The sequence below is a fragment of the Oenanthe melanoleuca genome, chromosome 5 (assembly GCF_029582105.1).
Source record: "Oenanthe melanoleuca isolate GR-GAL-2019-014 chromosome 5, OMel1.0, whole genome shotgun sequence".
In the NCBI taxonomy this organism is placed as follows: domain Eukaryota; kingdom Metazoa; phylum Chordata; class Aves; order Passeriformes; family Muscicapidae; genus Oenanthe; species Oenanthe melanoleuca.
Window position 1 is genome coordinate 57638676 of NC_079339.1, and position 15616 is coordinate 57654291.

The 15616-nt window shown below is 53.4% G+C and overlaps 1 protein-coding gene across 5 annotated transcripts in view; it reads right to left on the bottom strand.

Annotated features, from left to right (window-relative positions):
• Window positions 1-2411: 2411 nt before the first annotated feature.
• SAMD4A (sterile alpha motif domain containing 4A) overlaps window positions 2412-15616 on the bottom strand; it is a 98824-nt gene continuing 85619 nt past the window's right edge. For 2 of the 5 annotated variants that reach the window (XM_056492172.1, XM_056492170.1), the window contains 7 exons: window positions 14525-14816; window positions 13068-13153; window positions 11617-11735; window positions 10173-10374; window positions 9318-9444; window positions 7781-7864; window positions 2412-5896 (listed from right to left, as the gene is read on the bottom strand). In XM_056492172.1, the coding sequence (XP_056348147.1) occupies window positions 5868-5896; window positions 7781-7864; window positions 9318-9444; window positions 10173-10374; window positions 11617-11735; window positions 13068-13153; window positions 14525-14816 (939 nt within the window). In that variant the 3' untranslated portion in view covers window positions 2412-5867. Of the gene's footprint in view, window positions 5897-6701; window positions 7865-9317; window positions 9445-10172; window positions 10375-11616; window positions 11736-13067; window positions 13154-14524; window positions 14817-15616 lie in introns of those variants that run through there. The other 3 variants (XR_008840577.1, XM_056492171.1, XM_056492168.1) reach the window with 3 other exon arrangements.

Here is a 15616-nt window from a genome sequence, read left to right on the forward strand (position 1 = left end):
TATTATTTAAAATTAGTCCAAAAATCTATTTTCTTTAGAAAAGTGTGGATTTTGGCTGAGCTGCACCACATCTCCTCTGACCAGGCTCTGTCAGTGGGATGTTGTAGTGGAGAAAAGAGGGAAAATCATAGAAACACAGAATGGTTTTGGCTGCAAAAAAGAGATTTACTGTCCAGTCCCCTGCTGTGGGCAGGGACACCTTCCACTACCCCAGGTTGTTCCAAGCCCTGTTTAACCTGCCTTTGAACACTTCCAGGGATGGGACAGCTTCAGATTCTCTGGACAACCTGTGCCAATGGCCTCAGCACCTTCTGAATAACAGATTTCTTCATAACATCCCATTTAAATCTCCTCCTTTAGTTTAAAACGTTCCCCCTGCTGTTCTGCTCCTCCAGCCACAGCTCTGCCTGTGCTTTGGGAGAAGCCATGGGGAGCTCTGTGGGTATCAGGTACCCCAGCTGATCCCATGCCAGCATCCCTGATCTGCAGGGACACCATCCCTGCCCCAAAGTGCCCATTCCAGGTGTGCACTGCTGATCCCAGCTAAAGCAGCTCCCAGCCTGGGTGAGGTGGCCACGCTGCTGGCCAGGGCAGCAGGATCAGGTTGTTTGTCCATGCTGGGAGCATTCCTGGCTGGCAGCCAGGCCAGCAGCATCACTCAGCCTCTCTGGAGGAGCAGCAGCCAGCAGACGTGGGGAATGAATTATTCCTTGATCCCGAGGAGCTCTGCTGGAAAAGCCCTCTCCATCTTGCACAAAAACTTCCCTGCAGTGGGAAATCCCTGCCTCCTGCCACTGAGAGGTTGTTCCCTGGGATATTCCCCTTGCTGTTAAATGAGGAATTTGTCCCCACACTAGGAATTAAAGGTCAGGTAGAAGGGACAGGAGCATCCCCAGGGCTGGAGCTGCTTCTCCATCACCTTTTGGAATAGGCAGAGATGGAATAAAAGGTCATGTTAACACATGTGGGGTTATCCAGCCCCTGCTGGGATCATGAGAGCCCAGAAGCTGCTGGAGCAGCAGCCACCAGCTGCTGGCTTTGCTCCCAGCTGGGTGTGGGCTGCAGCCTCTGCCAGGCAGGAGAAGGGACCTGATTTCCCCAGGCTGGACAGGGCTGAGCTCTGGTGGAATCTGGGTGCACCAGCAGGTAAAGCCTTTAGTGCCCAGAATGGATTCATCCAACAGCTTCTGGCAGCATGGAAATTATATTTTTTTCCTCCTGCTTTTCCTTTTTTTTTGAAGCCTCTTTTCCTTTTGCCACAGACTCTCCCTAATGTGTGGCTGCCATGGGCTTTTCCTTGGAGCCTTTTCAGCTCTTCCAACTCCATTTTACAACCCAGGTTTTTCTGCCTTTTTCTTTCCATTCTGTGTTAGTGCAACAGCCTTGTGCTGTGAGACCCTGACAGCAGCACAGGGACCTGGAAAGGCAAACTGTTCATGGAAGGAAATGGCTTTTTTTGGGATTTAGGTTTGTCTGAGCTGTGTTGGGCGGCCAATTCCCCACGAGTGCAGGGAGCCATGGCCAGCTGTGGATGTGGATATTCTCATGGACAGGGAAATTCTCCATGGCAAATATTTTCCTTGTGGGGTGGCCAAGCCCAAGATACCTGGGAGCATCCTAAATAGAAGGAGCTTGAGGACATGGTTTTGGGGTCTGGGAACCATCAGCATTTGGAGAGTTCACCAGGAGCCTCATCCTAGGAGAAGCAGCAGATGAAGTGTTCAAACAACCTGAATAAACTCTGTGTTTGTTTGTCCTGCTCCTCATGGGGGACCTGAGCCACCCTGTGGGGGGACAGTGAGCAGGACACCCAGGACATCTCTGGAGGGCATCCCTGGACCTGAATCAGGAATGGCTGATGAGGCAGAGAAGAGCCTGCAGAGCTGGGCTTGATCAGCCTGGAGATGTGGAGGCTCAGTTTGAGAAAATAAGGAAAAACCAGGGGCAGAAGGTCCTGCCCTTGGCACAGAGGATCCACAAGAAGTGGCAGCACCAGCTCTGAGCATCCTTCCCTGCTTGATCCAGCCCCTGGAGGGTCTGAAACGTGCAGGTTCTAAACCCTGCCTTAAATCCATCCCAAAAGTCTCCACACACACTCTGAGGCTCTGCAGCCTCTGAGCTGCTCCAGCCCCAATTCCTGCCGATTTCAAAGGAAAATCCTGTGTCTAAACAGCTCCTGGGGCATCCCAAAGGGACAGTGAAGCAGCTGCATGGGGAATGCCAGGGATGTGGAAGCTGTGCCACAGGCTTTAAATAAAGATCCCCAACCCTTGTGGAAGTGTGGAGGGCTCCTCCCCTCTCGCCCACGGGACGAACATCTATTGAATTCCAATTTTTTTTTTTTTTTTTGCTTTAAGAAGTCCAAAGCCGCCTGCCAAGAAGGGGATAAATAAGGAGGCGCCACACCCCAGTGTTACAAAACCTTGTATTAATCATCTCCCTTCACTTTCAATATAGCAGATATGAAATATAGCCATGGTTCCTAGTTACACGGGAGGAAATGAGCAATAAATACATCGGAGCAAGTGGAAATCACGAGGGTGTTTCACTGGGAACAACATTGGAAAACTGTACACTTGCAAAGACTGGCATCTCCAAACATTAGTATTTCTTTATATCAGGAAGCTTTTACATGTAACAAACATGCTATTGCCATATATGACCAAAAAAAAAAATTAAAATTTAAAAAATAGGCATTGCTCGGCAACATTAACTAGGCAAAAATAGTTCTTTTGTGCACTAAATTTGTACAGAAAAACCAGGACAAAAGGCATGCATGGACAAGGAGAGGCTGCCCGGGAACGGCATGCAACAGAAGAGAGGTCAAAGCTCTTTAAAGTCAGCTTACAATAGGCATAAATACATCAGGGTTATATATATTAATAAGGGAGGAAGTATTCTGTTTAACATTATTAACATTCCTGTTTTTTTTAATGTATTTTTCTTTGTTTTTTTTTTTTTTTTCTTCCTATTCCTCCCAGAGGAATACACATTCACCTTTAAGTAAAGATAAAGGAATACAAAAAATAAAACTCACTTTTGCAAACTCTGATGACTCGTATAAAATCAACTTTAGTGTTATCGTCGCTGTGTGCAAATTATAGACGTCTGCGGGACCCACTTTCCACCAGGCACATTCCGAAAGCCAAACCCGACATGGAGAAAAGGTGACAACAAAAATCCTTTCCCGAAGCGCTGACCCAGGGGTTTTCCTGCCGGGTGCTGCCCGATTTCCCCGCTGAACCCCTCGGGGGGTTTTGCCGAGCTGAGCCCAGCCCAGCCGAGCTCGGGGCTTGTCCCTGGGGTGGGGATGACACAAGGGACAGGGTTGTGTCGCCGTGGGTGTCGCATGGTGGGTGTGCCGGGCTCCCCGGGCCGGGGGACAACAGCACCGGGAAAAAATCCCCGACAGCGCTGGGGGAGCCCGAACTGGAGCTGGGCGAGCAGCCCGAGCGGGGAACTCGCCCGCCCGACAGCCAGGACAGCGGCGACATCCCGACGGGACAGCCAGGGAACATCCCGACGGGACAGCGAGGGGACATCCCGACTGGACAGCGAGGGGACATCCCGACAGGACTCATCCCGGCACGACAGCGAGGGACATCCCGACAGGACAGAGAGGGGACATCCCGACAGGACTCATCCCGACTGGACAGCGAGGAGAAATCCCGACAGGACAGCAGGGGGACATCCCGACAGGACAGGGAGGGGACATCATCCCAGACGGGACAGCGAGGGGACATCCCGACAGGACAGGACAGCGTCACTGGGGCGAGCGGGGATACAAAAAGAAAGGCACTGCCGCTTTATTACTGAATATTTGACTTCACAGCCTCGCTCATGCAACTGTTGGTTTTTTTTTTTTTTTTTTTTTTTTTCTTTCTATAAATAATTTTTATTTCTTTTAGGATTCAAGCTTTTTTTTTTTTTTTTTTTTTTTTTTTCTTTCCCTTTTAAGCCTCTTTCCCTGGAGCTCTGCCGCCCGCACTTAGCACCGGCAGCCAGAGCCAGGCAGCACTTCCCGAACGCAACTGAAGCCACTTTTTTGTTGTTTTTACTCAAAAAAAAAAAAACCAAAACAAGAAACAGCAAACACAACTAAGTCGTTATTAACCTCTACACTGTCAATGGAAAATAAGCTTTTTTTTTTTAAACATCGAAAGGATAAAACAATTGAATTATTTGGTGATTGTTAATAACAGACATTATCATGGTTCCCAGCCATAGCAAGTTAATAGGTAAAATATCCAAAATAATCTCTCTGAACAATCAGAAAACCTCCGTGCCCATAGTCAGCGAAGGAATAAATAGAATTTCAGCTCTGTAAATACACTGGAGTCTCCCTGAGGGAGGCTCCTGCTACGGTGGTTCTGCTCACACCTCACAAGCTGGGGGTGCTCGGGGTGACCCAGGTCCCCAGCGCTGACCCCGATTTGCCTTCACCTCCTCACACCTCTTCCCAACCTCCCTGGCCTTCAGCTTTTCCCTTCTCCACCCTCCCCATCACCCCCCTCAACCTCCTGTCTGCTGGGAAGCAGGACACCAAGGAACAGCAAACATAAAACATTGCATTTGGCACTTGGGTTTTCGTGTATGTGTATATATATATATAATTATATATATATATATATTTTTTTTTTTCTTTAGAAAAACAACTTAAAAACGCTGCATGACAAAAGGATTCACACATGTCCCAGCCCTGCCCATGCTCGGGCTCCCCCTGAGCCCTGCTCCCTCTGATCCTGCCCATGTCCTCACAGCCCATTTTGGAAATATTGCTGCAACCCATCAGCTCAATTAATTAATTTTACATTTGTTATTAGACCATCAAAGGACTCGGGGCAGCATCAGGACGGGCGGGAGCATCACTGCAGATCTGAGACTCACCAATTTAACACCAAATTCAGCTCCTGTTACAAAAAGCAGTGGCAGGTGAGGGGCAGCCCAGCCACAGCCATCCCCATCTCCTGCTGGCACAGGTTAATGCCAAGGAAACAAGGCTGTGAAGCTGCATTTTGGTGCCCTTTGTAGCTTGGGCTTTATTTGGGGTTTCCTTCATCCCTCTTTGGCTGTGCTGGAAAAGCTCCAACAGCTGGATTTGGGCAGGCTGGGCCAGATGTGTGGAGCCAGGATGCAGCAGCTTCCCAGCACCTGCACAGGCAAGGCAAGAGACACTGAAACTCTCCCAGTGTCCCTGAATTTGCAGATTCCCCCTGGACCCTCCTCTGGGTGAGATGCCCCCGCTCCATCCCGATTCCTGGTCCTAGGGGGGCACAGGGATGGGACTGACCCTCCACTGCCCTGAGCACAACGCTGCCTCCACACTGCAGATCTCTTGGCTAAACTGAAAGGGAATTTTGGGGTTGTTTTATTATTTCTGTTTCAGTCTGGGCTCGCCGGGTCAGTCTGTGCCCGAAGCTCCTGGCAGGGCAGGCAAATCCTCCCCAGAGGGTTTTTGGTCACACAGCCCCACGTGGTGCTCCGTGCTCCTTGGTATCCTCCTCCAGGAACAGGCTTTGCCACGGTGCTCTGGTGAACCCTGTGTTGTCAGCACTCTCCTCCTCCATGTCCCCCCAACCTCCCCATGCTGCTTCATCATCGTCGCTGAGATTTTTTTTTTTGCTTTTTGCCATCTTTCCCCATCCCCCCCTTTTAGCATGGATGTAATAAATGACAACACAAATTCCAAGTCTAATGATATGTTCACAAGGACAATCTACACATTCACAAAATTAAAACAGGAGAGAGAGAGAGAGAGAGAGGAGAGGAGAGAGGAGAAAGGATGCAAGCTATCGCTGAGGCTCCCCCAAGCCCCGACCTCGCCGCTGGACCCGCAGCAGTTGTTGTTGTCCCCGTGGCGACGCCTTCTAGATCGTGGAGGTTCTGTCCACACCATCTGCAAGCAGGAAGGGAGAGTTAGGAGCAGCCCCAGTGAGCCTGGTACCCCCCAAGCTGGGGGTTTGGAGGACGGACCCCCCCAGAGCATCCCCAACCCACAGCCCCTACAGAGAGGTGGTGTCAGGGCCGCCCCCACCACCTCCCATGTCCCCAAGGGGTGCAGAAGGGTTTTGGGGTGTCAGTGCTCTGCTGGTCCCTCTGTGCCACCAGCTGTCCCCACCCCACAGCAGCTTCTGTCCCAGCGCTGGTCCAGGCCTTCTGCCACCACCCACAACCGCTTTCCCAGGGGCAGAGGGGGTTTCTGGGCACAAGGCAGGTGACAATCTGGGACTCCCCTACAGCAGGACAAGTTCATGTGCCCCTGACCAGGAGTCAGGGGATAGGGACAGAGCTGGTCCCAGGGGCTGCATTGCCCACAGTTCACCCAGCCCTGCAACACCTGCACCGCAGAGGATGCAAAATTTTCCTCCATCTGAGGATCATGGAAGGACAAAAAGCCCCCAGGAGTCCTTTCTGTCCCCCCAGAGCCCCTGTTCCCAGCACCCTGTGACAGCAGGGACGCATCCAGCACAGCCCAATCCCAGGAGCGAGGGGTCCCTGACCCACCCCAAAGCCTCACAACTGACCCCAGTACCAGCAGCCCCTGCCCCACCCCCGGGGCAGAAATCAGCACCCAACAGCACTTCCAACCCTCCAGCCCTGATCCCACCCCCTGCCCCCATCCCAAACCCCATCCCAGGGATGCAGAGAGGCAGGAGGCAGCTCCCAGAGTGCTGTGGAACAGAGAATTCCCTGTTACCACTTGGGGCACCACAGCCACCTCCCTCCTGGACACTAAAAACAAACAGGTTTGTTACGCCTTTTTTTTTTTTTTTTTTTCTCCCCCGAAAGGTTTATTTTTTTAAGAGCTATTTATAGCAACGACCGGTTTGGAGAGGCTCGGGGAATGCGACCTGGAAAAAAATAACTTGGAGGAACAGTACCCTGCAGAGGAACAAGACAGCTAAGCCTCAGCTGGGCACACGCCGGAGAAACGCTTCGGGTGACAGAAGTGTCCTTGTTTTCCCAACCAGCGATGCTGCCAGGGCCCTGCTGCTCCCACAGTCCTTGTTCTCCTGCTCCTGTCCCTGGGAAGGGCTGTTGGATCTGCAGGGAGCCTGGTGGCACTGGTCCTCCCCGAGGGCTCTGTCCTCAAGCATCCGTCAGTCCGGGATTTCCGCAGGAGGAATTTGGGATCCGGGCGATGCCGGCGGCCGTGCTCATCCCATCGTGCCTGGGGCTCCAGGGTGTGGCAAGGGGCACTGGGAGCTTCTGGTGCTGGTGCTTTGTGCTGCACCAGCCTCTCCATCGCTCTGCTGCTGCTGCTGCTGCTGCTGCTGCCGCCTTTTCCATCTTCCCTGCTTCTTTTTGCCCCGGTCCTCCTCCCTCCCCGTGCCCATTATCCGCTGGCACCCCCGGCTGTGTGTGGACTGACAGCCCCTGGCACAGCCCCTGGCACAGCCCCTGGCAGGGATTCAGCCCCCAGCTGCGGGGATCCAGTGGCAGAAGGGCACAACACTCCGAAGCCCGTGCCCATCCGGCAGGGGCTTTACCGAGCTAACGAGAGTAGCGCTAACACTAATGATCATTAGCAAGCTGACGAGTGGCTGATTAGCACAGACTCCACTAGTGCTGGTGCAATCCCTGCGTTCAGCTTTACCCCCTGCCCCGGGCACCTCGCCCAGAGAAGCCAAAATTCCCAGGTGAGCACCCCCACATCCCCGCTCTCACAGCCACAGCCTGTCCCAGCTCTTGGGGGGCACGGGGCAGGGGCAGGTGCTGGGGGGCTCAGCAGAGGCGGCGTGGACGTGCTGGAAGAGCCCCAGCAGGAGGGAATGCTCACCGCTGAGCGCGTGCTCCGTCATGCTCAGGCACAGGGACTCCAGCCTGTTGTTGATGTCAGGTTCAGTCACCGGCACCTGGAACTCTGCAGGGAGAGAGGGAATAGGAGATCCTGGTCAGGGACCCTGCCTGCCTGCTCCGTGTGGGAAAAGCATCTGAGAAATGGCCCAGGAGGGTCTGACAGGACTCATCTTCGGCAAGACACACTCACAAAAGCAGACATCACCCCCTGCTACCCATAAGGGATGAATGTGAGGGGGTTCAGGCGCCTGTAAGAGCTGTAAGGGGCAGCTGGAGCAAGAGCAGAACCCCACCCAGGGAGGGGCAGCCCTGGTAATCTCCTGGGGATGGATACTGTCCGTGCAGGCAGGGCTAGTGCTTGGACATGGGATGGCAGCACAGACCAGCAGAGCCACTGTCTGGCTTGTCTGGGACAGCTTGGCTCCCACTCAGTCACCCACCACATCCCTGGAGGTATGAGCACAAAAAAGGGGACACACACATGAAGTTTGGAGTGTTCCAGCACCTCCATCCTAATCTAAACAGCAGCAAACCTTCCCCACCCTGCAGCAAAACCTGCAAACACAGCTTTGTGCTACTGTGCTGGACGGCATCTCCCGCCTCCCACTGGCTCACAGGAACAGGGGATGAGATCCAGGAGGGCTGAGGGCCCCCCACAGCCTGGCAAACACTAGTTGTAAGGCCAGCATCACATCATTGCTTATTTTCCTTGCGACTTAACCCACGTCTCTGGTTCCCCAACCCTCCTACGCCCTCATCCACCACAGGCTGACATGCAAAGAGAAACCCATTTATTCTCCTGCAACACCTGAGAAATGTGCCCTTGTGCTGGTGTTTAATCAATACCCAGGAACAGCTGCTGCTCCTGCTGCACAGAACATTTGCTGCCCAAATGCTGCAGTTTAACACTCAGGGTGTGTGAGACCAGCAGCAGTGTGGGGATGAGGGTGAGTTTACTCGGGATGGATTCCCTGTCCCGAGGTGTAAATGGTTCTGGTGTGCTGGGAGGAAAAGGCAGGCTCAGAGGCTGAGGAAGGGATACACAAACAGGCTTCCTCAGGGCCAGGATGCTCCAAGTCCAGGGTCCAAGGTCAGCAGGATCCTCCCTGAGTCAGAGGATGCTCCTCTGTACAGGAGCACTTTGGCAGTGCTGGGGAAGGAAGCACTGACACAGCAGCACTTCCCTTCACACGCACTGTGGAAAGAATTTCCCTAGAGTGCCTGAAGGCAGTCCTTCTGCACCAGGGCTCCATGTCCATCCATGGGGAAAAGTAATGGAAGAGCTGCCTTCCCTCCTGCCATGAGCCCCTCAGAAGTGAGCTAGGCAAGGCAGCAGCACTGTAACAGAGTCACGATGGCACAACACGGGAAAAAACCCCTCCAAGCCATGCCTGTGGTTAACCCAGGAATTCAGAGACACCCCTGCTGTCTGTGGGGAGGCTCACCAGCACGGCTCCTCTCACCTCCCCTCACCTCACCTGGCTGTGGGTGAGTGGAGAAGCAGCTGTGCTGCCTACCTGGCTGCTGGAACATCAGCATGGTCTGCGGGGACGTGTGGACCGGCAGCGAGCGCGTCCTCTGCACCGAGCTGTGGCTCCGGCTGGGCATGCTGTTACTGCCCCCAGGGTTGGCAAACCACAGGTTCTGTGGGCAGCAAACACAAGGTGTGGGATGCAAGGCAGAGCCCTCTGTGCCATGGGGTTATAACCTCTCTGGGCTTGTAGAATCACAGGATGGTTTGGGTAGGAAGGGACCTTACAGATAATCTTGTTTAAACCCCCTCTCATGGGCAGAGACACCTTGCACTGTCCCAGAGTGCTTCAAGCCCTGTCCAACCTGACCTTAAACACTTCCAGGGATCCAGGGGCAGCCACAGCTTCTGTGGGCACCCTTTGCCAGGGCATCACCACCCTCAGAGGGAAGAATTCCTTCCCAGCATCTCATCTAATTCTCCTCTCTGCCAACTTAAAACCCTCCCCTTTCTCCTATCACTATCTGCTCTTGTCAAAATCCCCTCTTCCTATTCTATAAACCACTTTAAGGACACAGCTTTTCCCCTTCTGCTGCTTGGCTCATCCCCCTCCCACTGCACAGAGGGGAGAGCAACCCAAATGCCTGCAAACTGCTGGAAGAGTGGGGATCTGGAGAAGTTAGAGAAGGAAAATCATGGGGGAGAGCAACCCAAATGCCTGCAAACTGCTGGAAGAGTGGGGATCTGGAGAAGTTAGAGAAGGAAAATCATGGGGGAGAGCAACCCAAATGCCTGCAAACTGCTGGAAGAGAGGGGATCTGGAGAAGTTAGAGAAGGAAAAGCAAGTGATGCTCACGGGGAAGGGATGGAAGAGCTGGAAATGCCACAAATGTCGACCAACCTGTCTGCCCTGCTTGAGGATGGCAGGGCTGGCAGCAGGGCTGCGCTGGGGGGTGCCCAGCAGCCCCGTGGGGCCCAGCAGCCCCAGCCTGGCCGTGGGGAGGTTTCGGGAGGGGATCTGGAACTGGCGGGGGTTCCTCCGGGCCAGCCCTGCCCCCGCGGAGCCGGCGGTGGGGAGCGAGTTGGACTGGCCAAAGCCTCGGCTGGGGGAGAGACAGAGAGCACCAGGGTGAGACACTGAGCCTGGGAGGCTCCTGAGCCTCCCATCCCATCCTAGGATTAGACACTGAGTCCTGGGAGGGGTCCTGAGCCTCCCATCCCACCCCAGGGTGAGACACTGAGCCCTGGGAGGCTCCTGAGCCTCCCATCCCACCCCAGGGTGAGACACTGAGCCCTGGGAGGGGTCCTTTGCCTCCCATCCCACCCCAAGATTAGACACTGAGCCCTGGGAGGGTCCTGAGCCTCCCATCCCACCCAGAGGTGGTCCCTGCATCCTGCACAGGCAGTGGGAAGGGGGCAGTCTGGATGTGCAGCATCCTCTCTTCCTCCCATCTGCCAGTGCCTTCCCGCCCTTCTGCAGTTCTCAGAGCCACACTTGTTTTCATTAAAGCTTATTTTACTACTGAAAAATGGGTCTGTTCTTAAATACAATCTAAAAGAATTCAGGTAATGCCTCAGGAACTTGATTTCTTTGAGATTTCTCATGAGTGGATTCTTTAGTGTCTAATTTAAGTTCAGCTTATGCTGTTGGGTTTTCTCTTTCCCCTTCCAGGAGGTTCATTTTTACAAAAATGGTCACCTCTGAGACTTCTCAAGTTCTGTAGAATTTGGTTAGAATGACCTAACAAATCCAAGTTTTATTAGGGAGAGCTGAGCTAAAGGTGCTTTCCTGAAATCTCATCCTTAAAGTTCCTACTTTCCCAGTTATCTCCAAAACACCGTCCTTTTTGGGAATAAAGAACTTGCAACAAACTGGGAATGAAAGTAGAACGAAACAAAGGGTGATGTTGTTAAAAGTGATTTTAAAATCTTTTTTCTTGGCACAACCCTTATGCTTTCTAGGATCACCTGAAATCCAGCATCACCTTGGAAGTGAGGAAACGTGGTGTTCCCAACACAGCCCTGCCTGGTTCTCTGACTGCACCTCCTGAAAGCTTCCTGAATTTTTTTCTGCCACTTGACAGCTTTTTGAGGAAACTCCAGTGCTGCTGCCATCATCAAAGGGCAGCAGGGAAAGAGCCCAGGATTGGGGATACACTGCACAGCTGGGCAGTGCTGGGTTTGGAGCCTTGGAGACAGGGTGGGATCGGAGGAGGACAAGGACACTGCTGTGCTGAAACTTTTCCAACCCTCTGCCTTCCCTAAACACGGCTCTGGAGCCAGCAGGACCCTCTGGGAGGCACTGTTCCCTCTTGTGCTCTGATCCCTCCCAAGATCCCACATACCTCCTCTGCTGCCGGTAGCCTGACAGCTCCAGGAGGGATTTCCGAGGGAAAGACCGAAAGAGTTTCTGCACCTGCTGTTTCCATGACAGCAGCCGCTTCTTCTGGATCTCTGTAAACGCCTGCCCAAAAAACAGACAGAGAGAAACGGCAAATGCATGAATATTCTTCTGGGCAAAGGTGTGAATGTGGGTGTGTGGGTAAAGAAAAGCAGCTGGAGCAGGTGATGTTGTCAAAAAATCCAGGGGGAAACAGCAGCCTTCCTTCAGGATTTACTCATCTCAGGTGGAGAAAATGCTCTGGCAGCATTCCCTGTGCCCAGAGTGACAGCCCAGCTCTGTCTCAAGGCTGCCTGTTTTGGCAGAGTAGGGTTTGACAGTGGGTCCTGACGGGTGGTGACACTTGTCACCTGGGTGTGGCTCTAGAAAATGCTGCCAGGGTGGGCAAAGCTGGGATCTGGAAAGCTGAGCTGTCCTGTGGCATCTTGCATGTTATCCCCCTTCTTGGGTCTGGGCAGAGCTGGGCTGTGATCCTGGCACCAACAGGCTCTGTGGGTGTCACCCAGGGTGAGCCTGTCACCCACCCTGCTCCCTGCAAAGGTCACCCTGGCAGGACAGACCTGCTCCCAGGCAGGAGCTGTGGGTGACAGGGACACCCACGTGCCACCACTGCTAACTTTAGACACCCAAGGTCTCTGTTGGAGAGGAGCAGTCTCCAGAGGACAATCTGGGGCTAATTAGTGCCTGAGTTGATTGCTCCCAACCACTCTGGAGGAGAGGCTCCCTCCTGGTGCTGATAATGCTGCAGCCAGAGCAGAGGGTGGTGCTGGGACATGGGCTGGCTCTGGTGGGAAAAGTGCTGGCACTTTGGGAAAAGTTCCATGTCCTCCTGGCTCTGCTCTCTGGTCCCAGGATGCAGCTTCACCACTTCTGCTCACTGACCACATGGGAAGGTGATGGAAGCAGCTCGTTCTTCCAGGACACCAGGGACACCAGCCATCCTTCCCTGCAGGAGTGTGCCAGAGCCCTGTGGCACAGCCTGGGCCATCCCAAGCATCACCCTGCCCAGGCAGATCCGCTGGGAGCAGACACAGATGTGAAATCCCTGCTGCAAAATCCCAAGGACACGTGGTGCAGGACGGGAGGAGGCTCTGTCTGGTGGAAACTGCCTGCACGTTCATCCCAGGATTCCTTCTCTCATCCAGCTGCTGATGGCACTGTCATGAGCCAGATGAATTTCCCAGCTGGCAATTAAACCAATGTGTGGGGGGAAGCAATATTTCCATGCACTTGCATTGGAGCTACTGCCTGCTCCAAGCCTGCTCTGTCACAATTACTATTAATACCCCCCAAAAATATTTGTGTTAGAAACCGAAAGGTTTATATAAACAGACACTTTGGAAACAGTTTCCAAGTGATGAGAACAACAGCTTTAGATGATCTGACACGACTCACCTCGTGGATTAGACATTTGTCTATGAGCTGTAAATAGGAACTTATATTCTCTTCATCGGGTCGGGAAACTAAAAGTTGTGTGCAGACTGGAAAAAAAACAAAAAACAACAGAAGGGAAATGGGGATGGGGACAGCAAGATGGGGCCCAGGAGGGGTCCCACAAACACCTTGGACATCCTGTTTCCCTTGTAACCACGAGCAGGTTTTTCATCAGTGAGAAAAAATGCCCTTCCCCAATTCCTGCCATGCCTTCCTATATTTAGGGCCAGACTTTGTTCTCTGTTATGATGGTGCAAATCCAGAGTAACACCACTGGAGTCCCCAAAATTAGACCTAAGCAGCTCAGGGGCACAGGATTAATCCCTATTCATAGGCCAAAATCTGCCCCCACTGCAGAGTGGTAGATTCCCACCTTCCCTGATGAATTTTAACCTCTTTTGGAATGAATGTCACTGAAGGAGGTGGGAATGAGCTCACAGAGGAATGAGTTTCTCCTGTTGCAACCCCCTGGGGGTCCAGGAGGGCACCTCATCTTGGCAGGGCTTGTGCCACACTTTGGCATCTGTCACAGGAATAAAATGAGGCTGGAGCCCCACATGTGGCTTTTTCTGCAGGGAATCAGCTGGGGACAAATTTTGCACCAGGTTTCTGTACAGAAAACTTTTTTCAGCTATTTTTTTGCAAAAAAAGTTGGAAATAGGGACAAGGCTGGTATTTCTTCGTGGCATCCCAAGGAGGTTCTTTCTGTTCCCAGACTCCTGCAGATGAGACCTCCCTCTTCCCCAGAGAGATCTCCCTCCATGCAGCCAGCACTGACACCCCAGGTGCCTCCAGCAAGGCTTAGGGCACAGCCAAGCTCACAGAGATTTGCTCCAAGAGCCCTGAATATTGCACAGGAGGTCAGTCCTGTTACCTCCCAGTGTGCTATCCCTGATGCAAAGCCACACACCCTGCACTAGACATGGAATGGCACCAGAGTATTCTGCATGTCCTGCATCCAAACTGGGGCATCAAAAGGGGCTTGGACCCACTGATTTGCACTCAAAATGGCTCATGTCCAGCCCACACACCACTGCTACCCTGCTCCAAGCAGAGTAAGTCCAGGGGATGCTGCTCAAAACCCCTCAGGAGCAGTGGGATGATCCCAGGGCTCCGGATGGGAAGAGAGAGGACATCTTCCACTCCCTGACCTCAGGAAAACCTGTGATTTCTGCCTCTGACCTGGGGCAGGGAGAGGATGCTTTCCACCTTGGACCTGGGGCTTGCAACGCATGCCATCCACCTTGAACCTTGGGCAGGCAGCTCGGGTCATTGCTGCCCCTCCCCAAAACCACAGCCCACCTGCCTGGGGTTCCTACCTCCAAAAACCATCCCCCTCCGAGCGGGAGCTGCAGGAGCCCAGGCTGCACAGAGCCCTGCCCCAGAGCAGCCGCAGGGACCACCTTTGCAGCGCTCACCTTTGCCCATCACGCGGGTGAACTGGCCGGGCAGGTCCCCCTCGGGCAGGGGGGCGCCCCCGGACTCGCCCTCGCAGCCCGGCAGGTGCTGCTGCAGCCCGGCCGCCGCGGGCTCCTTGCAGCCCGAGCTCTGGCCGGCCGAGCCCAGCAGGGAGGAGGCGTGCTGCGAGTCCCCGGCCCGGCCCGCCTCCTCCGGGCTGCAGCTCGCCGAGCTGTAGGCTTTGATGGGCGTCAGGATCATTTGGTGCAGCTCCTGCAGCGGGACGCGCAAGTTGCCGCCTTCCAGGATGTCCTGAGGGGTGGAAGTGGAGAGGAGAGGGTTTGTCTCTGCAGGGCATCAGCTGCGAATCCTCCCCTCTGACCCCCTGAGAATTCCCAGCTTTGCTCCTGCTTCCACACTCAACAGCCACGTTTCATTCATTCAAGTCTTCCCTGTATCAGGGGAGAGCTGCAGGGACTGTGTCTGATTATCCATGGATGTGCTCAGACCTGAATCCCCAGAGATAAATGTGCCAAATGTGCCCCCCATCAACCACTGGGACCCAAACCCAACAAGAATCCCCAGAGATAAATGTGCCAAATGTGCCCCCATCAACCACTGGGACCCAAGACCAACAAGAATCCCCAGAGATAAATGTGCCAAATGTGCCCCCATCAACCACAGGGACCCAAACCCAACAAGAATCCCCAGAGATAAATGTGCCCCCATCAACCAAAGGGACCCAAACCCAACAAGAATCACCAAAGATAAATATGCCCCCATCAACCAAAGGGACCCAAACCCAACAAGAATCACCAGAGATAAAAGTGCCCCCATCAACCACTGGGATCCAGCTTCAGTGTTTCCACATTTCCACCAGGAAAATGGCAAGTCCATGAAAATGACTGAGCCTGAGAATTTTCAATGCCCAGAGCAGCAAATATCTTGTTTGTTCCCCAGCAATCCTACAATCCCAACATTTCAGCTCTATTTCATTGGAATTACATTAACATGGGCTCCTTTTCCATTTCCAGCACTGCCTTCAAGCCTGGCTCCCATTAACTGCTCTGCCCCAAAACTGCTTTCCATGGCATCCTCATTCTCTGGGAGCC